The sequence below is a fragment of the Penicillium verhagenii genome, assembly GCF_028828195.1.
Source record: "Penicillium verhagenii strain IBT 33310 chromosome Unknown utg000005l_segment0_segment0, whole genome shotgun sequence".
Taxonomy (NCBI): Eukaryota; Fungi; Ascomycota; class Eurotiomycetes; order Eurotiales; family Aspergillaceae; genus Penicillium; species Penicillium verhagenii.
In genome coordinates, this window is record NW_026643169.1 from 3874298 (window position 1) to 3897796 (window position 23499).

Genomic DNA, 23499 nt, shown 5'->3' on the forward strand with positions numbered 1-23499 from the left:
GGATCCAATGCCCTCACAGAAAGTGATTACTCAGCTATCGCGATGCGATAACCGTCGCCCGCAAAGATCAATTTCTCACTTTGCTCCAAGTCCGATTTGACCAGCAAACATCTGCTGATCTCCAACTTTACAATGAAGAGCTTAAGGAGAGACGTCTCTTCTAACCCCCAAGCCTCCAATGTCACCAGCAAAGTCTTCGTGAGGTCCACAAAAAGTGGAAAGGTGCAAAAGATTGTCCGCGAGCTCTATCTGCGGCAAGACATTCCTTGCTCGTCGAAGCTCTGCTCACTATGCCCCTCGATCGCTCCAGCGGATGCAAATGGAAACAGTATGCCATATTTACTCGATGCTTAGTGTTAACGGCTAACAACTCTCAGTTACACCGTTCATCCTCTCCGATCGTCCCGCCGGTACCAAGGCTTTCCCTCGCGGCCACTACCTTGTTCCCGATACAAATGCGCTATTGAATGGAATGGATCTGTTTGAACACACCGGCGCATTCTATGATGTAATTGTTTTGCAGACTGTTCTCGAAGAGCTCCGAAACCAGTCGCTCCCTCTCTACAACCGCCTGCTCTCTTTGATCAAAACCGATGAGAAGCGCTTCTATCTCTTCTTTAACGAATTCCGCCTAGAGACTCACGTGCGCCGAGAGCCAGAGGAGTCAATCAATGACCGCAATGACCGAGCTGTGCGGACCGTGGCAAGCTGGTACGGTGAGCATCTCCGGGCATCCGCGAAGAAGGGCAAGAAAGAGAAATCAATGCCTGCCATCGTGGTTATTACAGACGACAAGGACAACCTCCGGAAAGCCAAAGCCGAAAATGTTTCTGCTTTGTCGCTATCTGATTATGTGACCGGACTGGAAGACTCAGAGAAGCTGCTGGACATGATCAGTGAAGCTCGGGAAGCACGAGATGCGAAGGGCTCGGCTCGTGGGCAGCTTTTCTATCCTGAATATTACTCCATGTCGAAGCTCCAGACTGGTCTCCGGGCAGCACACCTACACCAAGGAGTGTTCAATGTTTCGCCTTACAATTATCTGGAAGGTTCAGTCAACGTCCCGGCTTTTGACAAGCCGCTCCTTATCCTAGGACGTGACAATAGCAATCGTGCAATCGCAGGAGATTCTGTTGTGATTGAAGTGTTACCCCAAGATCAGTGGAAGTCTCCTTCGACAAAGCTTGTAGATGAAGAGGCAGTGACTCGGAACGATAACCCTGATACCGATGACACCGAAGTTGTTGTGACCGACCGGGAGCGCAAGGCTCTCCAAGAGGAGGTCAAAAAGGCCCACGGAAAGAGCTCCGAAGGAAAGCCGCAGCCAACTGCCAAGGTTGTGGGTGTCATCAAACGCAACTGGCGCCAGTACGTGGGACATGTGGACTCCAACTCTGCAGGCTCACAAGCTGCCTCCGGTCGCCGACAACAAACTGTGTTTGTCCTGCCAATGGACAAGAAAGTTCCCAAGATTCGGGTTCGGACTCGACAGGCTGGGGATCTGGTTGGTCACCGTATCCTTGTGACCATAGATGCCTGGGACCGGGATTCACGCTACCCATCAGGTCACTTTATTCGCTCCCTGGGAGAGCTCGAGACAAAGGGCGCGGAAACAGAAGCGCTTCTTCTGGAGTACGATGTGCAGTACAAACCGTTCCCAAAATCTGTCTTGGACTGTTTGCCATCAGAGGGGCATGGCTGGATTGTGCCTGCTTCGAAAGAGGATAAGGGTTGGAATGGCCGACGTGATCTCCGTGATCTCCTCATCTGCAGTATCGATCCTCCGGGCTGCCAGGATATTGATGATGCTCTTCATGCGCGCGTCTTACCAAATGGAAATTTCGAAGTCGGTGTCCACATTGCCGATGTTTCACACTTTGTCAAGCCTAACAACCCAATGGATCTTGAAGCCAGTGTTCGCGGAAGTACTGTGTACCTGGTTGACAAGCGTATTGACATGCTTCCCCACCTTTTGGGAACTGATCTGTGCTCACTCAAACCCTATGTTGAACGTTACGCCTTTTCCGTTATTTGGGAAGTCACACCAGAAGCAGAGATTGTTTCTTCAGACTTCACCAAGTCGGTTATTCGCTCCCGCGAAGCTTTCAGTTATGAACAAGCCCAACTACGTATTGACGATCCCTCCCAAAAGGACGAGCTCACCGAGAGCATGCGTAATCTTTTGAAGTTCTCCAAGATTCTTCGCCAGAAGCGTTACGATGCTGGTGCCCTCAACCTCGCTTCTCCTGAAGTTCGTATTGAGGCTGATGCCGATGAAGTTGGCGATCCGCTAGCGGATGTTAAAACAAAGTCTATGCTTGCAACCAACAGTCTGGTTGAAGAGTTCATGCTTCTCGCCAATACCACTGTTGCCTCCAAGATCTATAACTCATTTTCTCAAACCGCTTTGCTACGACGACACGCCACTCCCCCACCGCAAAATTTCGAAGATCTTATCAACCAGCTCTCCAAGAAGCGCAACATGGAACTTGATGTTAGCAGCTCAGGAGCTCTTGCCAACTCACTGGACCGCTGCGTCGACCCAGAGAACCCCTTCTTCAACACCCTTGTCCGTATCTTGGCCACTCGATGCATGACTTCAGCCGAGTACTTCTGCGCCGGAGCCCACGCCGAATCTGAATTCCGCCATTACGGTCTCGCTTCGCCAATTTACACCCATTTCACTTCACCAATTCGTCGATATGCTGATCTGCTTGTCCACCGACAGCTGGCTTCTGCTATCGGCTACGAAGGCGAGGACGGTCATGCCGGACTAGAGGGTGTCGCTACACGCGGCAAGCTGGAGGATATCTGCCGCAATATCAACTACCGCCACCGAAACGCACAGTTTGCTGGCCGTGCTAGTATCGAATACTACGTCGGCCAGGCGCTCAAGGCGCGTGGAGAGAAGATGGCCGTTGATGGCACTGACAAGGGTGTCGATGAGGAGGGATACGTGATGCGTGTCTTTGAAAACGGTGTCGTTGTCTTTGTTCCTCGATTCGGTATCGAGGGTGTGGTACGATTGGAGGACTTTGTGCTACCGGGAGAGTCTAGTGGTTGGACTGTGACAGAGAGACGGGAACTTGCGCCGCATCGTACCACTGAATTTGATCCAGAGGAATACACTCTTCGTGTGGAGGAGAAGGGTCAGTCTGCGAAGGAACGAGGCGTGCTTGTCGAGCTCTTCCAGAGAGTTCATGTCAACGTCAGCTCGGTGAAGGAAGAGGGCCGTGGTGCTGGCAAGCGAAGAGTCCGCGTGCTGATTACCGGTGCTTCAAGCAAAAAATAAAGATGGAGCCTGAAAGAGTTATGTTAGAAACGAAACAATTTACAACGACCATGTTGTTTCCTCATTTATCTTTGATTTAATTTTGCTAGAACTGTTTCATCGTATATCTACTATACTATTTGCTAGGCTTCTAATTTTTATACCTTTTTGGCCGTGATCATCCATTTTGCCATGCTCAATGGAGCCCATAGGTGCACATCAGAAGCTCCCACCTCCGAGCCAGATGCGATTGTTGCCGGAAGGCCTTGTTTCTCGTTCTCACCAGGGCTACCAGTCAAAGGTCCCTGTCGCGCAACAGACTCCCGTCTCTGTTCAGCACGCTCAAGCTCCCCGACTTTCCAACCACGGACAAGCCATAGACAAAACGAAGCAGCTATATACATAACGCCCGTGAATATCTGCACATGAAGATACGAAGTACCACCATCGGCAGTAGAACGACGAAGCTCCAACGCAATTGCCTCCGAGACTGTACAAGGGGCAACAAGCCACAACCAAGTGATACTCAGACCGGACGGTAAATCTCTCAGTCCAATGATCTCTGCCAACACAGGCGAAACAGTAGCCCAATAAGTACCCGAGACGGTCCCCACAAGCACAGCAAAGAAACATACCACGCCCATGCTATCGGCGAAAATCCAAATAACAAGGCAGAAGAGCCCACACATGAACGTCAGAAATGTAGCGATATTGATCCGACCCAGGCTATCGCTGAACATGCCAACAAAAGGACGTCCAAGACCCTGCCCTAAATTCAAAAGTGCCGAAACAACACTGCCCTGGTGCGAGGTCAATCCAACTGAGAGCGCAAAGTTAGCTACACTAAAGAGCAGTGCCACATAACCCAGCATACTGAAGAACCCCCATCCTAAGAAAAGAAGGAATTCGGGCCGACGCAGCAACGGGAAATGAAAAGCCGTAAACCGACTTCCGACAAGCTTATTGCGATCGCGAAGCAAATTTCCGCACACGAGATTTACCACACAAGATACGATGCCGAGAACTCGGAACGCCCAGCCGAGTCCGTAGCGTGGGATAATCGCTCCCACTGCTAGCGAGTATATTAGACCACCAAGACCTGAGCCTGCAGCCGTGATGCCCATTGCGACGCTGCGACGTTTCTGGAACCACTGTGGCGCGATACCGACGCTTCCGACAAAAAGAAACCCCATTCCCCAACCGAAGCAGACGCCTTGGCTGAGGAAGATGTGCCATTTTTGTGTCGCAAAAGAGGAGCCGATAAGGGAGAGGGTTTCGAAGAAGACGCCCATGTTCAGCACAAGACGGGTGCCGTAAAGTTGAATGAGGAATGTTGCTAATGGGGCGACGAGGAGCGCGCAGGATATGCTGAGACCACCTGTGAAGGCGTAGGCGAGGGCTGAAGTGTCGGGGAAAACATCATGGGAGAGGTAGTAGCTAAGAAAGACGCCGTAGCTCTGAATATTTTAGATGTGGGTTAGCCAATATTCGGATGAGGAGTTAATTCTCCGGCTTGCATGACTGTGGCTGCATGGAATGTGTCACTCACGCTATTGATCCCCCACGTATGGGCATTGATCCAAAAAACACAGGCAACGCAGACCCAGCCATAACCACCATCAGGGGGTACGTCGTGCTTGAACTTCTCGTCGGGGTCGGGTTGTGGGGTAATCTGGGGTTGCGCGATATCGGCAGCATGTTTGGAGCTCGTTACCGAATCCTGGTCATCTTGATGCGACTGAATGACATCGATAGGCAAATTATCTGCCATTTCCAGTTTCTTGAAATGCTCTTCCAAGGCCCTGGGGGAGTTTGGAGAGTAGTAGAGTGCCGTTTAAAAGGTCTCCACTAGTGGCGACGGCCCCGGCTTGATCTTGGAACCCTTTGGTCTTGCTTTTGACGGTTCTCGTGACAGAAAATTAGCATTTGGGGGAAGGGAAAGGGGAGCTGCTTTGAAACAGCGGTCACATATTTGGAGTCACATCTTTTTAGTCTCATAGTCTAGTCCGTAATTGTCAATTTGGGAGCATGAAAGTCGGACTAAGTGCCGACAGACGTTCCTTGGGGCCGCATGGACCTTGACCTATACAAGGATTATGGAGAAATGTCCGGGATCCGGGGTTTGGTCATAGCTGTTCGGGGACTTCGGGCCAATCGATATTGACCATAGAGCTGTATGTATTAAGGCCCAAGGGCTCTGAAGAAACGACTGCATTGACTGGATATGAGTGGTGGTTAAGGTGGGGTCGTAGGGTTTGCGGTGCCGAAGAGCCGGTGCAAAGTATACGTAGAGAGTAGACCTACCCCAATTCCACTTTAACTTGAGAAGAGTTTGGCATTGAGACCAAGATAACAGTGATGAAGTCCATGTTGAAGCTCGACAAGAGGTAGTGAGCTGGGGGAAATGTTGACACGATTGGTGTAAACTTAAAGGAGCCGCGTTGCCTGACAAACCTGGCCAAATGTAGTACTCCGTACTGTATAATGTATTGGTCAGGTGTGAACCATCCTGGATATTCCTCATTGCCAATTCAGACGTGAAGGTTTTGACATTTCGAATTGTATACATTTCACAACAAGGAATTCTGTATGATTTAAAAATCATAAACTAAATAATTAACTATTTAATTAACTAACACTTATTCACATAGTCATGGCTTAGTCAAAAAACCCTGTAACTATGAACGTTGGATAAAAAGGACCGATAAGCAAGGCGGGAAAGCCCTAAGCCCTAGCCCAAATAGGCAAGCCATGATTGCATTGGTTGCCCTGGACGGTGTTTGTTTGGGCCCGCAGTTGGGTAGAGCGGAGATAGATCGCGACCCGCTCTTAATCACTTTATCTTCCAGATCCTGACGTCGTTCCTCCGTTGCATTGCCGGAATCACTGCTACTGGGATTATACGGCAAGGATTCGAGAAGATAACAAACATGATGCACAAAAACTCCAAGACTGGCCAACGGAAGGTCTCTCCTCCTGGCCCAACTTACATGAACGGCGATCAGATCGGTAAGTTGGAGTTGATTCATGACTCATGCTGCTTCCAATCCCAACTGGGATGCCCCTCCGATATATATGGACTGTGTTTGCCTGGATTATCAAAAAACCACCGGAAGAAACATTGAACTAACGCGCCTCGATAGCGAACTACTTGAAAGAGCTTCGATCGAACCGTCCAGCTCGTCCCACCGGCTCTCGCCCATATCCAGGAAAATCAACAACATCTACAACTACAGCTAGCATTCAAGATGACCTACCTCCGCGCGCTTCCTCCGCCTTCTCCATGCATCGTCCGTCTGAAGAACCCGTCGAAGAGCAACCCCGTGCTGGCAGCTCATTATCGCATCGCCGAACAACTTCTCACGTCCCCCAGAGTGGCACCACCGAGCGTCCCTTAGCCCAAGGGCCACGCTCAATGTCTGTACGGAAGAACGTCTTCCCGGCGCAAGTCTTCTCACGCTCTGTTCCAATTACTTCATCTCCGGCTCCCTCTTATCGTGAGAATGGACATAGACTACAAGAAAAAGAGGAGGCGCGTTCTCTACGTGATGCTCTGCAGGGTGTGAACTTGGAAGATGACGAGACTCGCATCCACTCGGCAGCCCAGAATGAGGCTACAGAGCTGGTTTGGATGCACCAGAACCCTGGCATGGCCAACAAGAACCCCTACGCGCCTTATTACAACCCAGACTCTAGCAGGGGAGGTCCAAGCCCCGCACGAAGAAGCTCCGACTTCTCCTCCAAGAAATGGCGACATTCAGTTGGTTCCAGTGGCTCCTCGAGTAACCCATCGAGTCCAGAGTTTACCATGGACTCGTCGAAAAGACGGTCATCTCGGGCGGGTAACCTGAAGAAGAATCTCAAAGTGAATTTCGCCCTGCCAGACGATCCACCGGAGAAGCCCGCTTCCAAACCTCGAACAGTCAGTGGTGACTCCTCTAAGGGTGTGTTCAACAATCCCAATGACCATATCTACGAAGAACCCAACCAGTTCAGTAAAGAAGCAGCCGACGAGCGGCCTTTCTTCTCAAGGTCCGCCTCCTCAGCATTACGAAATGAACCCCGCAATGCACTTCCCCGCACTCCTAAGCCTCTTCCCTGGTTGCGGGATCGAAACAGCAATGGGTCTGTCCGTGACAAAATTTCCAAATTCGACATTCACAAGAACCCACCTACCCAATCTCGGAACGCTGGGTACACAAGAAACGAATCGACTCCACCACCCGCACCCTCTACCACGGAAGACGAGATCCCCACAAAAGATGGAATTGAGATCCGCAGTGATGACATCCGAGCTGCTACCAGCAAACGGCTCAAAGACCGAAGTGAGAATCTTCCTAAGCCTTCTGCCGTTAGTGATCGAGTCGGGCGGCCGATCGTGAGTTTCGATCCCAAGTGGCAACCAGCAAACCAACCAAAGTCCGCTGCACCTCCATTACCCATTATTGAGATAGCAGCGCCTACCATTGAGGTCACGCCCAGCATTGAAGTGTCTGCGCCGCCTCCTATTCCCGTGATCAATATACCAGATATCAAAGAGCCAACCATCTCGGAATATAGCTCTTCTACCAAACAAGAAAGCAGACCCATGAGACAAGCGCCGGCAGCAGCAAACCGTCCGGCTAACCCCAGGCCCCTGGCAAGACAGCCCTCGGAGCCACAGAGTCGGTGGACCACACCATACAGCCGGTCCGGTGTACCGACTGCCAGCTGCGAGGCCTGCTCGCTTGGTATTTCTGGAAAGATCGTTACTGCGGGAGGATGTCGATTCCATCCGGAGTGTTTCGTCTGCTTCCATTGCCAGACGCACCTAGAATGCGTAGCGTTCTACGAGGAACCCGCTGCCAGTCGCGATGAACGCCTGGCAAGCTCACCGGATGAGGACCGTGTGCCTCGGTTCTATTGCCACTTGGATTTCCACGAGCTATACAGCCCTCGATGCAAGAGCTGCAAGACCCCTATTGAGGGCGAGGTGGTAGTTGCCTGCGGTGCAGAATGGCATGTCGGCCACTTCTTCTGTGCCGAGTGCGGAGATGTAAGTGTAACCTTTCTTCCTTATTGCCCCCATAAAAATGTGACCTTGCTAATTATATTTCTTTGCAGCCTTTCAATTCGACGACTCCCTTCGTTGAGAAGGAGGGCTTCGCCTGGTGCCTCAATTGCCATTCTCGCCGTACTGCATCACGTTGTCAGGGCTGTAAGCAGCATGTACTGGATGATGTTGTTGTCAATGCTATTGGTGGACAATGGCATGAGCGCTGCTTCGCCTGCCACGAGTGTGGTGAAGGATTCGGTCCAGAAGGCCGTTTCTTTGTTCGTGAAGGCGAGCCGAAGCGTACGGCCAAAGGTCGTATCATTGGTGGACCTGTCCAGCTAGCTGTCTGTGAGCGATGCGAAGGCATCCGTCTCAAAGCGCCTGGCATGTGTTGAAATCTTGATACAATCTTTCGAGAAAGGTTGAACGATCTATTATGATATTATTGCATGATGATTTGTCGATTGAAATTCCGGATAACGACTTGTCTTCTTCATATTTCTGTTTGCGTTTGTTGAGTTTCATTTTATCTTTGCACTTTCCGGGGTTTTCGGTCATTAGCATGAGCAGATTGGTCATTTTTGTTATTAGCGTCGGTCATGGTATTGGCAATGCATGATATAGACATTCAAGATTAAACCTATCAAATTTATCGATCTCTTTTTTGGGAAAACACCCCATACGTAGTCCTTCCAAAAAAACCCATAACTCAAGCAGGCCACTCGGGGTTCTCCTTCCTCCTGAAAACAGCCACATGCTTATTTCCCTTATTCCTCGAGACCTTCTTCGACTCCTCAGTCTCACAAGACATGACAGTCACACACGGATCCTGCTCAAGCTCCTCGCCCTCGACACGCTCCCACAAGAACTTGGATGATCCAGCCGAAACATCCTCACCCTCCTGTACGATGAAATGCCGCAGAATCCAATGGTGATACTCCTCGACATCAGTGATCGAGTACAGCTTACCACCAGGCCGCAACAAATACGCATACTCGGCATTCAGACTCTCCGAAACGATGCGAGCCTTGTGCTTCCGCGCCTTGAAATGCGGATCAGGGAAACAGATGAAGATCTTGGAAAGCTGAGCGCGGTTGAAGAAGTTGGGCAGGAATTTCATAGTGTTTGCGCGAAGCCCGGAAATGTTCTCGTAGTTACCGGGAACGAGAGCGTTTGTGGTACCGACTTCATCTTCAGGAGCGTCGGCATCGGCATCGGCATCGGGGAGAGTCTCTGTTGTTTGCTCTTCTTCTGATTGCTTTTCTTGTGTGGTCGAAGGCTCGATCTCCATCCTCGACTTCAATTGCTGTTGGCGGAGACGCAGAGCTCCGACGCGAGAACGAACATAGTCCGACACGGAGGTTCGGATTTCCATGCCCAGTATTAATGTTTCTGGGAGGAGGGGGGCCAGGCCGACGAGGAGACCGCCGAAACCGCAGCCAATGTCGACGACCTCGACATCCTTGAGGAGCTTGCGATTACCGTCGAGGTTTGTGTGTGAGGGGTCTTGGTCTATGAAGGCCGGGTAGTGGGAGGACCAGTCCATGTGATTGGGAGATCGGGGACTGGTTGGGCGAAAATGTTAGCTGTAGTTCGTTCCATTTCCCAGAGCATGTATGCATGCATGGTGGACGCAGATATCCGTTGCGGAGCAGTAGCAGTTTGGTAGTAGCTCAATGATTTAGGCCCTCTGCTGCCGCAATATTTTATTTCGGTGCATGATGGAATAGAGCGAGTACACGTACTATTCAAGCTTGTGGTCCGAAAAGACATTGGCATGCGCGCGCTGCCGGAAGAATTTCTTCTGCGGCATCTTGACTTCGCCATCAATGGTGGTCTGCTCGCCGAGCTTGCGGCGGTATTCCTCGCGCTTCTGCTTCTTAGTCGCAGAAGGAACATTAGGCGGAGGGGGAGTCATGGTGAAAGGTGAACACTGGGTTCAAGTATAGGTCGTGTGTGTAATGGCGATCAAGTGGAATTGAAGAATAATTTGCGGAAGTTTTGCCCCACTACTCCGATTGGCTTCTCACATAAGCTCACCTTGGGGTTCTTACAGCTGTTAGCCTTTACCTACTCCTTTACCTTGTCTTTCTTTCTCCGAAGCAGATTTCCCATTTTCCGTTGTCTTTTTCCACGTTCTCTTCTTCTTCTTTTATCTAGACTACAAAGCATATACATGACAACAATGTCAACCACAACAGTGGCAGCCTTCTCTTTCCCTTCGACGTACAACTTCCCGCCCTTTTTCACCCCGCAACCGAATACCAACACCCGCCAAGCCCAGCTCGAGAAATGGTCCTCTTTGATCCAGTCTTGGTGTCGGCACCACAGACAATATCGCCTTAGCCTGGTTGAAGCAGTAGATAGCCCTCTCTTTCACAATGCAGCGCTGCGCAAACGATTAGATCTCCGTGAAGCCCGCGCGGTGATAGACTGGATGGCCAAGAGCGAAGAGGAAGGTGGCGGTGGTCAGCGCGCAGAATGGATTGATTCTTCTTCTGCGGGAAGCCAGGGGCCGAAGTCTGTGGCGTGGATTTGGTGGCGGAGGCCAGAGGAGTGGGCGGATGTACTGGTGGATTGGGTAGAGGGCACAGGACAGCGCGGGGCGGTGTTGACTGTTTATGAGCTTGTACAGGGAGAGGCGACGGCAACACAAGGTGGGAGCCAACAACAGCATCCAGATACTAAGTAGTACCTACTGGTATACTAATCTTCCGCTTACAGAATTCCATGGCATGGATAATGATGTCATACTAAAGTCGCTAAGCATCTTGTCCAAGCGCGGCAAAGCGCAAGTCTTTGGAAGTGAAGGACAGGAAGGAGTCAAGTTTTTTTAAACGTGGCTATTCGTGATAAAACGCTCAGATAATCCCATGTGTGCAGGCCGAGCCTGACCAGTGCGCCGAAAATATGTTACATGGAAAGACTAAAAAAGCTAAGACCCGGAACCAAGCGAAGAGTGGAGCAGCACTTCCAGTCTACTCTTCTTCGTTGTCAATCATATCCTCCGTCAACTCATACTCCTCGGCACCCTTTAACTCCTGTGACATAGCCATGTCGAGCAGCCAGTCTACTCGGACAATCCGTGCGGCTCGGTCGATATCGCCCGCTACCTGGCGGAATCGGGGCCAGAGACGAGCATGCTTGGATTCGGCACTGCTTAGAAGGAAGACATCATGTCGTCCAGTCTCATAATCATCAGGATCGGTTTCTTCTTCGTCATCGCTTTCCTCTCGTCGGGAAGGATTCGTGAGTGCAAGGCGACCACGGAAGAGCATGCACTCGCCGCCATTCACATCGACGATGGACTTGAATGCTTCAAATCCACCACGAATGTCCTCGACACAGTAAATGCGGAAGCCGCGCAGAAGCTTGTTCTTGTTTGCTTTGGCATTTTCTGTGGCCTTGACCAAAGAGAATCGGAACTTATTCTCGGCCGCCTTGTCAATCAGCTTGAAGTCCGATGGGTTAAGCAACTTGTCTTGCTTGAGGCAGCTGGTGATAAAGTCTGTATTCACAATAATGGGTGCGTATGCCAATGCATTTACAAACTTTGTGGTACGCAGAATGGACGGTGCCGCCATATGGGTGCACCGCCGAGCATCCTGAACCACCATGATGCCCAGTTCACGGAGATGTCGCTATTGCAAAATAAGCACAATCCCTGTGTATAGAGAAAATTCGGAAAACACATACCTTATCTCCATCCTCCTTCTTCTCGTTACCTTTGCCCACCCAATTTTGGTAGCCAGTAATCAGCAAGTGCATCTTGATAGCAGGTAGAGACTTCTTTGCTCTTTTGGCATCGTTTATTTGCTCACTGCCACTCTCTTCATCGGCTTCGACTGAGCGTCGCTTCTTCGGGTTGTCATGTACACGGTCGTCATCTGACTTTCGTCTACCGCCATGAATGACGCCTCCAACGCGCTTTCTCTCCTTTTCGTACAGAGCAATGTCAGGAGCAAGCTCATGGAGATGAGCAATCGCTGCCTCCTTGGATTTACGGCTGCTGACTGACGACGGGGTCTCATTTTCCTTGTTATCGGGAATAAGCCGAGACCGAGCAGGGGTCTGCACCTTCTCCGAAGGCTTGCGGGTCTTTCTATTAGCTTGTGGGGTGCCACTCTGTTTGGAAGCCTCCTCTTTGTCTGTCTGGATTTTATCAGCAGCCAAATCCGACGTCACTTTTTGGTCTTCATATTGCATTTTAGGCTCGGGACTCAATCGCTCCGTGTCCTCAGATGAGAAAAAATTCTTCTCGAGAACATCACGCTCCAGCATCCTCTGACCCGCAACGTCACCCAGGTTGGTGCGTGAGGGGAAGTGGTTGTAGCGAGAGTCAGAGACGGGCTGCATCTTCCACTTGGCATAACTGTCTTCCAGCCATAAATGGTTGACTACCTGCAAGCCCCATTCTCTCGCGGCGCTGCATTTTTCACTCGTCCCATGTGCGGTGATCAAGTGGGTGTTTTCCTGCTTCAGGGTTTTTGTACACTCGGCACCTGCAGCGACGACCAAGCTTTCAAGATAAATTCTGGCCTCCCCGACGTAGTTGGATAGACTGACTTTGAGTCCTTGGAACCCGGGTATCGGTGTGCGAGAAACCGGGTAATGGAGCATTCGGCTCAGGGGCCGAGTGTATTCATTGAAGGTCATCAAAGAGTAAAGCCAGGCAAGATTGCCAACTTCCTTGTCCAGTCTTGAGGCGGTTCGGTAGACAAAGCCCTCACGGAAGCGACAAATAACCCAATCTGCTTCGTTGACGTTTCCCGTCACTGTGGCACCACCCCGCTTGATAATCGCTTTAATGGATTCCAGTAGGCGTGAGCCAATGCTCAGATCGGGGGACAACATGATGCATTTCCCATCAAATACATTCAGGTCAAGCGCACCTTGGGAATCATCGTTTAACGTGGGCGGAGCAGAGGGCTCAGGGGTCAACGCGCCAGTCAGACCTTTATTTCCGGTTCCTCGAATCGGGTCATCGGGGTTGGCGCGCAGAATCTCCGGGTCTGGTAATGTGTATGGGCGTTCGTCAATGCGTCGACCAAGTTTAAGGCAATCGTCAAACCTGTATTGGGTCAACGGAGTTCACATTTGAATGTCATGTAAAAGACCTACCAATGAGGTAAAACAACCTTGGCACGCAGTTTTTTGGCCTGTGTCAGACGCGCTTTATCCGAGTCCATAGTTAAATCAACCAGATGAGTGACTAGAGCGGACATGCGTGGGCTGTACAAGCCGCCTTTAGCTGTAACTCCGCCAATGATGGCATCCTTATCTCCCTCGGGGATGTCACCGCATGTCACCACCACATCATGTAAGAATAAACGTGGGTCGGGGCTATGTTGGCGCGGGTTGGCGATTTTGCGTTTGGACAGAGAAGTGTGCACCCAGGAGGGCTTCACGACAGGAATTAAGGCTTTGCAGGCGAGGTCATAGGTCTCGAAGTTAATGGTGTTGGAAATAATGTGTGTGCACTCCGTCGTTTCCTCTCTAGTTGGAGTTGAATCATGGATCGATGGTTCGCCACCGTATTCTTCGATTATCGCTGCTAACTGGAAGTTTGGAAAGTGTGAGTCGATTGCGATGCGCGTGGGGTGTAGATCATAAAAAAAAACATACCTGTTCGGCGGTTTCATGAGGGAGTGAGTCTGTAGATACAATGCAGACGCGGCATTGCTCAAAGAGCTGGGGCTCTTCGTCTGCCGGCATGTTGGCTGGTAGGTTCGACTGTTGGGGGAGGTAATTGTTGTAGAGAGCATCGCAAAAGCAACGCGCGCCTCACGCGATTCTTGACGCCAAGTCACGTGAACGAAACGGTTCAACGACTGGGGAAGACATCATGTTAAGGTTCAGATAGGAAAGATAATGGAGACTGGATTTTAACCTGGAGGATTTAAGTGATGATTTTGCATGTGATTTGAGAGATTGGAAGAACGCATTCAAGAAATCACGATTTACTACGTTTACTACTCGGCAATGAGGAAGGAACAGACTGATCTATAAAACGGAAGGAGCGACCCACGATACAACTCTACTCAATCGCCCACCCTAGTACTTCTGTGTTATTTGATTGAAAAAGATGACTGGAATCCATAACTTATAACTGCCAAAATGGACAATGAGCGTCAAAAATGGTGAGTGTTGAGATAACCACGTATTTTCATCATCGTCTACTAGTACTACAATCTACGTGCTAAAAATGTGGGGCCCTCGGGGAATCAGACTTTCAAGACATACCTCGGTCTAATATCCTACTACGTATACAGTATTTGAAATAGGATCTATACAGAACATCTTGGTTTTTCTATTTAGTATCTCGCAACAAAGGGGTAATTGAGAAGCCGGCGGCACAAGAGCATAAAACAGAACCAGCAATGAGGAAAGAAGCCCGACTTCTATCTATAGCAAACCTATGTCATAATTTCTCTCGCAAATCGGTGAAACCGAAGAATACACCGATAAGAAGAAGAAATGTATGTGTACGGTCAGCTAATTTCTGTTTTCGTCACCCCAAATGAGGCATGTGTGACAATGAGCAGGAAAGGGTTTCATCCACCGCCAAAGTGTGGGTGGTAAGGATATCCAGTGGAAAATCCAAGAACGATCAGAATAGCGCCAATGCTTTTGTATTGTATTCAACAGGCCAAACTGTGCGTTACGAGTTGCCATTTGTGTAAAAGACAAAATGGCAACAAATGATGGGGCTATTTTCGGTTCAGGCAACGGGTTCAAACCAGGCAGTGTTGAGTGCTGCAGTAGAGATGTTAGGTGGACTTCTTATCTCGGGCGACGCCATTCTCGGAAGTAGGTGAGGTGCGGATAACCTCGGGAATATGCCAGAAGCGTGCCCATCTCAGATGGTAGTCTTCTTGGTTTCCGTTCAGACAGTGTCGTAGCCATATGCCCCAAATGATGTACAAGTATGCGCCGAGGCCGGTCATGATATGCCTAAAGTATAAGTTAGCCTGTTTGATTGCAACCCCAAATTTAAATAATAAGATTGCAAAGTCGAGGGGCACAAAGGAGAGAAAGCACATACCACCAACCGTGTCCCTCCAGGAGGATTCCCCATGGTAGGCCCACTACCCGTCTCCATTGGCGAATTTTAGAGCAAAAGTGGTTGTCCAGGAACCAGATTCCAAATCCGCCGAGAAACATACTCAGCCCGTACACCACCATGAACCACATTGTCTTAAGAGTTTTCGTGTCTCGCACGTTCTCGTAGTGTTGACGCTCCTTGGTAGGCACCGCTAGTCCCTGCTTCTGCCGCTCCAACCGGTCTTCTTCGCGGGATTTGCGCCACCGGGGTCGCAGAGTCACTTCCATGGTGTGCATACTGCGAAAAACGACAACGGTTGTCAGAAGAGCGTAGGCATTTTGATGGAAGACAGGATCTTGGATATAGTGGTAATATAGGGTGATGAAGACGGAGAGGAAAGTTAGCGAACATGCTAACACGATCCGCACGGCCAGTGAGCGGGTATAGGAAAAGCTAGCGTATGCCATCAAGCAGGTGGTGTAAATCATTGAAAGCTCATCAACCAGTTGCATGGGGTCTGTACAGAGGGCGAACAGTTAGCTTGAGCAGCCATGATTACAACAAAAATATGCAATAAACAGAGCTCCATTGATGACAAATCCATGACATCGAACACTAGAGAGCACCGCGCGGAAGTACTTGCATTTCAGGGTCGAATGAAACAGAAAGCTTCCGGTACCGACCACTAGATAGCCTAACAAGGCCACCAGGAAGATCTGATCATGTTGATTGCGTACGCAACTGATAATGCCCTTGACACCCAAGAACATAAAAAGCAAGTTGGTCAGAGTGTTGACGATCTCGGCGGAGTATATGGTGGCATAGTAATCCTAGATGCCGCTGTCAGCTGGGGTCTTGAAGGCATCTCAGTCTGATTGTCAGATCTGGGGTCTGGTGGGGCCATTAACGGGTAACGGGGTTCATACCTCTTCGCACCAGTTGAGGGTCGAGGTGACGGGACTCCAGAACCCAGCCTTTGACGGCGGGTACGGAACTGAGGGAAGCCACTGCATGGTTGTGATATGGACTAGAAGTGAAAGTGATCAAGAGAAAAGTGAAAACACCGCGAGTCTAAGACCTGCACATGACGTCGATTAAGGCAGCGACTCAGATCGCGGGATTTGATTGGTTCCCGCGAGACTCCGCGAGATACCGGACTGTTTGGTCCGTTTGCGGGAAACTGCGAATGTTTGTATAGAATTGTCACTATTTATTGTGATAATTCTGTTTTAGTAAAAGACGATTCAAAATATGAAAACAATAACATCAGTTTTGATCATCAAATATGTGTGTTATGGGGGAAAATTGCACTTTTGCTCTTGAACGGCCTGAGGCTGAATAATGCACCGTTATTACTTGTGCATCCGACTTCTTATCGATACCGAGGCTTTGACCGCGGATCCGATGACTTCACTTCCTCCGTTGCTTATTTTGTGAGACACTTCAACATTTGCTCATTCAAAAGCTCTGCCATTGTCGCCCATACGCCTCATTGCCTTGAATCATCCATCATTCTCACCACCTTTTTGCTGGAATGCCTGCTTCATTCCTTCTATCCTAATCCCGATCCCGTCGTTTTTTTCCCTCTAATTTTCCACCTGCATGCGGTGATATCAAACCCTGCCATTCAATTATCCCGCCCAACTTAGCGACTTGCATAAGATTCGATCAGGTATCGAATCACCATAATCCAAACTCCAGGAACTATATTCAAATATTTGAAAGCCACGAGAACTGCTTGGTCAGGTGCGCTCAGAGTACCGGAGCCATGTCCAACAATGGCGCCTACGTCGCGCCGCAGGTAAAGACAGGCACCTCAAAATGTATGCAATTCATACCAGCGACCCTCTTTCGTCCCAGAGAACTTCGACCTAACCCGCGTGATCTCGCTAGCCTCCAAAACCATCTTTCATTTCTCCGCCGGTCTCTGCTCCGGCCTCACATCCTCCATCCTCCTCCAACCCGCCGATCTTCTCAAAACCAGAGTTCAACAATCCCAGCAATCCCTCCTCCCAACCCTCAAGGGCATCCTATCCTCCCAGAATCCAATCCGTGGATTATGGCGCGGCACGCTTCCCTCAGCACTCCGCACCGGCGTAGGCTCAGCTCTATATTTCACCAGTCTAAACTCTCTCCGTCAAGCCATCGCCCAATCCAACACCCCCCTCCTCGCAAGCCAAACCGTCACTCAATCCTCCTCCGCTCTCCCTAAACTCTCTAACACCGCCAATCTCGCCACGGGAGCCGTCGCCCGTGTCGCGGCAGGCTTCGTCATGATGCCCGTCACCGTCATCAAAGTTCGTTATGAGTCCGACTTCTACGCCTACCGCAGCCTCCTGGGCGCCACCCGGGACATCTTGCGAACTGAAGGTTTCCGCGGCCTCTTCGCCGGGTTTGGTGCCACGGCGGCGCGGGACGCACCGTATGCAGGCCTGTACGTGCTTATCTACGAGCAGCTGAAACGACGGCTCGGATCCATGGCAGCCAAGGGCCCTAATAATAACACCGACGGGTCGCCGCAGGCCGTTTCCTCTTCGGGTATACATTTCGCGTCTGGAGCATTGGCAGCTGGTACTGCTACTGCTATTACCAACCCGTTTGATGCGGTGAAAACTCGGCTGCAGCTAATGCCGGCCAAGTATGGTAATATGTTGCGTGCGGTGCGATTGATGGTGAATGAAGAAGGCATGCGCAGTCTTTTCGGTGGTCTGGGTCTTCGTATGGCGCGGAAGGCGCTCAGCTCGGCGCTGGCGTGGACGGTGTACGAGGAGCTCATTCTGCGTGCGGAAAAAAGATGGGAGACAAACCAACAAATACCATTGAGCACTTGAGGTCATCCGAGCTGCTCAGCCATTCGGAATTCTTGCATTAATAGGATTGGGATCTTTTGAGTTGCCTGAAGTTGCGGGTAGCATTATGTACCCCACGATTCATGAAAGCAGCGTCCCTTGCATATGGCATTAGCCTAATATGGATTTTATACAGCTGCTTACAGTGGGGAACTGCAATATCTGCAGCCTGGGTAGGATTCTGTCAACAAAAGGAATATAAACTTGGGAGATGGCTGGATACATAGAACGGAGCGGCGTATGATGATATTGGCACAAAACAGAAACCAAAAGAAAAAATGGGTTGTCATGAACATGGAATTCGTGTCTCGTTATTGTACCACTTCCTGAGCCACAGCCAACTTCGAAGAATAAGAATCTCAACTCAAAAGGAAGCGATATCAGAAAACATTCAGGGTCTCATAGCGAAATAAAACAACGCAAATGGAAACATAAATCATAAAATCGATACCCAGCATATACCGTGAAACCCCCCTCCGAATCGAAAATGGCGAAGAAACAAGTCAAACCAAACCAAACCAGACGATGAGTCTGTATGCAGCATAATCCTGTTCAATCACAAAGGTGCAGATGGTGATGAGGGAAGGCTTTATGATGCAAATAGTAGAGAGGCAAAAGGTAAAGGGTGTTCAAGGGAAAAGAGAAACAGTGACAAACTGCCAGGGGAAGTCATTTTAAAAGATGTGCATCCCCCGTGATGGGCGCTTCTTGCGAATCAGGTACATCCTGTCCTTGTTTCGGTCGTTGACCTTGAGTTCAGTCTGTGACTCGGAAACCTGCGTGATGACCTTTCGGTCACGGATCCCCTTGGTGTGCGCGAAGAGCTCCTCCTGCAGGTCCTCGGTGATCCATTTCTTGATGATTATATAGTTGCCGTCAGACTAGATGGAGTCAGCATAAAAGTCATATTTCAGGAATGGTTCATGTCAAGCTCACCTCGTCCCAGTCCCAAGGAAGGTTATAGGCGAGCAAAGTTTCTGGGAGCAGATGCCTGCGGTTGACCTAGGTAGAAGCAAAGTCAGCAATTGGTTGTAATAGTGTAGACTGTTGTATAGTTCATCGGTTTGACATACCTTGATCCAGGTGGTCTTTCGGTACTCGAACTCTTCCTCCTCCTTTTTCTTCTTCTCTTCCTCTTCTTTCTTCTTCTTTTCCTCCTCCTCTTTCTTCTTCTCCTTTTCAAGCTTCTCTTTCTCCTTTTCGAGCTTCTCCTTCTCCTCGTGCTCTTTCCTTTCATGGTCACGCTTTCTCTTGTTCAAGATATGCGCAATCTCATCCTCATCATAACCAAGATCATTCCGCAGTCTGTCGCGGAAATCGCGATCTCTCCTCGCAGCCTCTTCCAGCTGGCGTTGCTTCAGACGCTCTTGCTCCAACTTCCACTCCTCAACCGCAGCAGCCTTGAGCATCATCTCCTTTCTCATCTTTTCTTCCCTCTCGGCTATCTTCCGGCGCTCCTCTTCAATAAGCTCCTTCTTAATCTTCTCCTTCTCTTCCTCCTCTTCTTGCTGACGAGCAATCTCTTCAAGCTTCTCCTTCTTCAACTTCTCGCGCACCTCTGCCTTCTCGGCAGCCTCTTTCTCAGCGTCCTCCAACTTCTGCAGCCGCCACGCCTTCTCTGCCTTGCGGATGGACTCCTCCTCCTTTTGCTTGCGCTCAAAGCGGTCCAGTCGGCGCATTCGCTCACTGATCTCATCCTCGTACCACTCTTCTTCTTCACGCAGTACCCTGTGCTCGCGGGTATCACGTGGTGGCTCAGGCTTGTCGCGATGCTTCTCAAGCTTGTGTTCGAGTCGCTCAATCTCCTGCTGCTGCTTCCAGATCTCCATATCCTGGCGCACATCGCTGCGCTCCAGTATCCGCTGCCCCATGGCCAGCTCGTAGTCACGGTGGTAAGGTGACGGCGTCCGGGCCTGCTGCACTTGGGGCACTTGTACTTGTGGGACTTGTACTTGTACCGGTGGTGGCGGCGGCGCTTGGGGCACTTGCATCTGCATCTGAGGTACAGGCGCAGGCGCAGTAACATTCACGTTCGCGGAGAAGCCGCCGAACTCGCGCTCGTACTCGCGCTCCCGGTGTCGTCGCCGCGAGCTGCCCTGTCGCCGTGGTTCCATGTCCACTTCCTCGTCTGATTCCGAGTAGTACTGTTGCTGCCTCTGCTGCACCCGGTGGCGCGGCTTGTTACTGTTTGCGTTGCGAGCTTCGGTACGGCTATCGTTGCGGGCATCGTTGCGGCTGTCCGTGCGGGTTGCCTGCTCATTCACGATCATGACGGCTGGCACGGAGGAGTCGCGGTCACTATAGCGGCGACCGCCTGTTGAGTGAGAGCGGACTACGCGAGTAGCTGGGGTGGGCGCTAGGTATGTTTGCACCTCAGGACGGCGTTGGTGGTGACGGGAGACAGAGCGATGGCGGTCCCGGATGCGAGTGTGGCCGTTGCGACCCCGGATGGACATGTCAGTCTCGGAAAAGTCCGATTCATCTGTGGAATAATATTGAACAGGCATGTTGGGTGGTTTTTTTTTTCTTAGAAGGATGACGATTTTGGTGGATCTGTATAGTATCGAGACCCTAGTAGAGGGGGGGAGGGGCCTGAGCACTCGAGACTCGAGAAAAGACTCGAAGGCGGGGTGAGATGTGCGAGAAATAAAGAATAGAGGCGAAAAAGAAAGGCGAAAAAGAAAAAGAATAAAAAAATAGAAAAGAGTCAGCAGAAGCGAATAAGTCACAAAAGCCCCGAGAATGTGTGAACACGAGGCTTTGCTTATCGGGATCACCGCTCAGCTGAGGGCGGGGGAGGGGCTGGGAGTTGATTGGAAAAGAAAGAAAGAGAAAGTTGGAATGAGGGGGGTTTTTGCTATTTATTGCATTTGTTGCAGTCTGACAGGCCTGGAATCGCCCAGAACTGGCATTTCTTAATTCTTTAATTCTTGATGTATTTTCTTGAATTTCTTGGATCCTTCTCTGCATCGTGGTTTTTCTTCAGCCTCAACGATCAACTTCATGCATCCCAAGTGCATTACTCCTTACTTTGGGTATACTTCGGAGACATGCTTCCTACATCAGGATTCTATCCCACTTCAACCTTGAGAATATGGGATTTAAGTTGAATATACCCAAGTAGCAGAGGGAAATCCAGGAACCTATATACAAAGTCGCCTATATTTCTGTGTTCCCAATCTTCCAAGGTTTTGGGCGATAGCATCATCGTCACCAGAGACCCCACTATTCTCTCCACCGTAAAACACTGGTAATTTCAATACACTTGGATTGTCCCCTGCGGCCCTGCCCCACCACCTGCACATGTGGGCATCTCTCTTCTCTCACAGAAACTCCAGGGTCCAGAGCATTCCAGTGAGCTTGCCTATAGGGCCTGGAAGATGATCATTAAGCAAAACACAGCCCTATACGGCACATGCAAAGGCGCTTGAGATTGAGATTGAGGCGTCTTTTGAAACGACCCTGAGACTAAACTTAGTTCTTGGCCCCCGACTCTGGGGACCCGAGCCGTGTTGGAACCTAAACATTTTATTTTTATCTTCTATGGAATGTTGGGCATGAAGGCACATGTGCAGGGTAAAAAACACCAGTTGACCTGGGTATATATATACTTACCTGGAAAGAGTGTCAACATTCAAATGTTGAAAATACTGAAGAGGTTGGAATATCTTGATTCTTTAGAGATGAACCAAGGCACCGATCGGGTGTTCCCGCCCAATGATCCAGGGAAACTCGTGACTTTCCCACATGACTACTAGTAAATACCAAATACCTTGAGATACCATGGGACCAGTTGACACTTCAGTATTTGAATCCAGACATCCAGATGTCTGGATGTCTGTATATTTTTAGTCTACTTTGCATTGAAACATCTCAAGTGCTTCAACTTGACTAGCGGCTAACTCTCAATTGAAACGAAAACTTTCAGCAAGTGATCCGCATGCGATGCATGCGATCGCGCCGAGTATTGTCGATCGCTCCACACTGTTCAAACTTCAAAGTGACATTCGCTAAATCTTCAAATCAAGTTTCAAAGCTCTGGAGTCGTACAGAAATCTTAGATCAGAGCCCTTGAGAGTAATTCGCTCTGCCCGGACTAGATCTGCGGCTCTTAGAAATGTTAGGCGCTTCGGGAGCGTATCAGATACATGTAGTACCTATTCTAGGTATTAAACTAATGCCGTTAGTAGTGGAGTAAGACCGGCTGATGGCGCTAATTTGGGATTTGGAGAGACCTCATCCACCACAATTTTACTGAGCAGTCATCGAGACAAAGTACCAATACGTAACATTTGAATACCCCATGATCATGAAGATTCGCAGGTATTGCAATTCACCGCCACGAATGGAAACCCGGAGCATATGACGGTAACCCGAACAAGGATTCAGCCTGGTAGCCGAGTGGTGGATAGACGTCATAGTTAATATCGACACCGACGATCGGGCCCAATCAGATGAAAATTCACACAGAAAAGCGATTGGATGTGCCATAGCGCAGAAATGACGACAATGGCGCTGGGTAGGGCGTTCCGGCCATTTATGCCACACCTGCCATATCTGTGGGGCAAAATAACGTTGAATTAAAAATCGTTGGATTCTGACTAGGGTGATTACCTTGTACATAGTACTGCCTAAATTCTATGTAAAGAATCTTATCAAATGAGAAAGTCAGCCTTGGTTCTTTCTAGCTTCAAAATTTGGTAGACTATTGCTATAGAACCACTGTCTCTTCTATGTCCCGCACATCGTTCACCCAGAACAGAGATTCCCATTTAGTAAATGATGAGCTCATCTTTATTGGATACCCTAGTTACTGCGCTTGCTTACCTGACCACCATCGTGAACTCGGATTTAAGTTTGTGACCAACGGCCATTGTATGAGTCGTTTCTATCCAACAATCACGTGTGGATTAAATACATGGTCCACGGATAGGTTAACCCTAAACCCTTACAAAAAACAATTTCTTGTACTTCATAATTATAATTATAATCTTCTTCTTCTTCATCTTCTTCTTCTTACATCTCTCGCCAAAGTCCCTCCACCACTTCCACACCATGGATCTTTCGACACGCTACTTGTCAATGTTCTCTCTTGTCTGGTCAGTTCATCAAGATATTGAACGGGCTGCATGAAAGGCAATCCAACAAATACCTAAGCTATTGATATCATCAAAAGCTGACGTTTACTCACCTCAGACCCTTTTCATCTTCTTGCATGCTTTTCTTAATACATGCAAAGCCCTAGAGCCACCTGCCCCATCAACACAATCCTCACATGGAAAGTGTGCCCAGGTACCGA

The 23499-nt window shown here is 49.7% G+C and overlaps 9 protein-coding genes across 9 annotated transcripts; 4 read left to right on the top strand and 5 right to left on the bottom strand.

Annotated features, from left to right (window-relative positions):
* Positions 1 to 132: 132 nt before the first annotated feature.
* Positions 133 to 3292, top strand: N7466_004948 (exosome catalytic subunit DIS3; the record flags this gene model as incomplete). Its single annotated transcript, XM_057164345.1, has 2 exons — positions 133 to 328; positions 378 to 3292. 2 exons carry the CDS (start codon positions 133 to 135, stop codon positions 3290 to 3292), a joined length of 3111 nt encoding a protein of 1036 aa, XP_057023026.1.
* A 137-nt stretch (positions 3293 to 3429) lies between these two features.
* N7466_004949 (MCT family MFS transporter) lies at positions 3430 to 5042 on the bottom strand (the record flags this gene model as incomplete). Its single annotated transcript, XM_057164346.1, has 2 exons — positions 3430 to 4728; positions 4821 to 5042. 2 exons carry the CDS (start codon positions 5040 to 5042, stop codon positions 3430 to 3432), a joined length of 1521 nt encoding a protein of 506 aa, XP_057023027.1.
* Positions 5043 to 6201: 1159 nt separating this feature from the next.
* On the top strand, positions 6202 to 8701 carry N7466_004950 (LIM domain protein; the record flags this gene model as incomplete). The annotated part of the gene is made up of 3 exons (XM_057164347.1): positions 6202 to 6280; positions 6415 to 8306; positions 8375 to 8701. The coding sequence occupies 3 exons, from the start codon at positions 6202 to 6204 to the stop codon at positions 8699 to 8701; spliced, it is 2298 nt and encodes a 765-aa protein (XP_057023028.1).
* Positions 8702 to 9015: 314 nt separating this feature from the next.
* trm8 (tRNA (guanine46-N7)-methyltransferase) lies at positions 9016 to 10224 on the bottom strand (the record flags this gene model as incomplete). The annotated part of the gene is made up of 2 exons (XM_057164348.1): positions 9016 to 9871; positions 10052 to 10224. 2 exons carry the CDS (start codon positions 10222 to 10224, stop codon positions 9016 to 9018), a joined length of 1029 nt encoding a protein of 342 aa, XP_057023029.1.
* A 267-nt stretch (positions 10225 to 10491) lies between these two features.
* On the top strand, positions 10492 to 11143 carry N7466_004952 (ESCRT-II subunit protein VPS25; the record flags this gene model as incomplete). The annotated part of the gene is made up of 2 exons (XM_057164349.1): positions 10492 to 10963; positions 11031 to 11143. The coding sequence occupies 2 exons, from the start codon at positions 10492 to 10494 to the stop codon at positions 11141 to 11143; spliced, it is 585 nt and encodes a 194-aa protein (XP_057023030.1).
* A 141-nt stretch (positions 11144 to 11284) lies between these two features.
* On the bottom strand, positions 11285 to 14021 carry N7466_004953 (uncharacterized protein; the record flags this gene model as incomplete). Its single annotated transcript, XM_057164350.1, has 4 exons — positions 11285 to 11947; positions 12003 to 13377; positions 13428 to 13864; positions 13932 to 14021. 4 exons carry the CDS (start codon positions 14019 to 14021, stop codon positions 11285 to 11287), a joined length of 2565 nt encoding a protein of 854 aa, XP_057023031.1.
* A 1055-nt stretch (positions 14022 to 15076) lies between these two features.
* N7466_004954 (ceramidase) lies at positions 15077 to 16364 on the bottom strand (the record flags this gene model as incomplete). The annotated part of the gene is made up of 4 exons (XM_057164351.1): positions 15077 to 15260; positions 15352 to 15868; positions 15959 to 16181; positions 16278 to 16364. The coding sequence occupies 4 exons, from the start codon at positions 16362 to 16364 to the stop codon at positions 15077 to 15079; spliced, it is 1011 nt and encodes a 336-aa protein (XP_057023032.1).
* A 755-nt stretch (positions 16365 to 17119) lies between these two features.
* Positions 17120 to 18182, top strand: N7466_004955 (putative mitochondrial carrier protein; the record flags this gene model as incomplete). Its single annotated transcript, XM_057164352.1, has 2 exons — positions 17120 to 17174; positions 17245 to 18182. 2 exons carry the CDS (start codon positions 17120 to 17122, stop codon positions 18180 to 18182), a joined length of 993 nt encoding a protein of 330 aa, XP_057023033.1.
* Positions 18183 to 18874: 692 nt separating this feature from the next.
* Positions 18875 to 20707, bottom strand: N7466_004956 (uncharacterized protein; the record flags this gene model as incomplete). Its single annotated transcript, XM_057164353.1, has 3 exons — positions 18875 to 19081; positions 19137 to 19202; positions 19274 to 20707. 3 exons carry the CDS (start codon positions 20705 to 20707, stop codon positions 18875 to 18877), a joined length of 1707 nt encoding a protein of 568 aa, XP_057023034.1.
* Positions 20708 to 23499: the final 2792 nt, after the last annotated feature.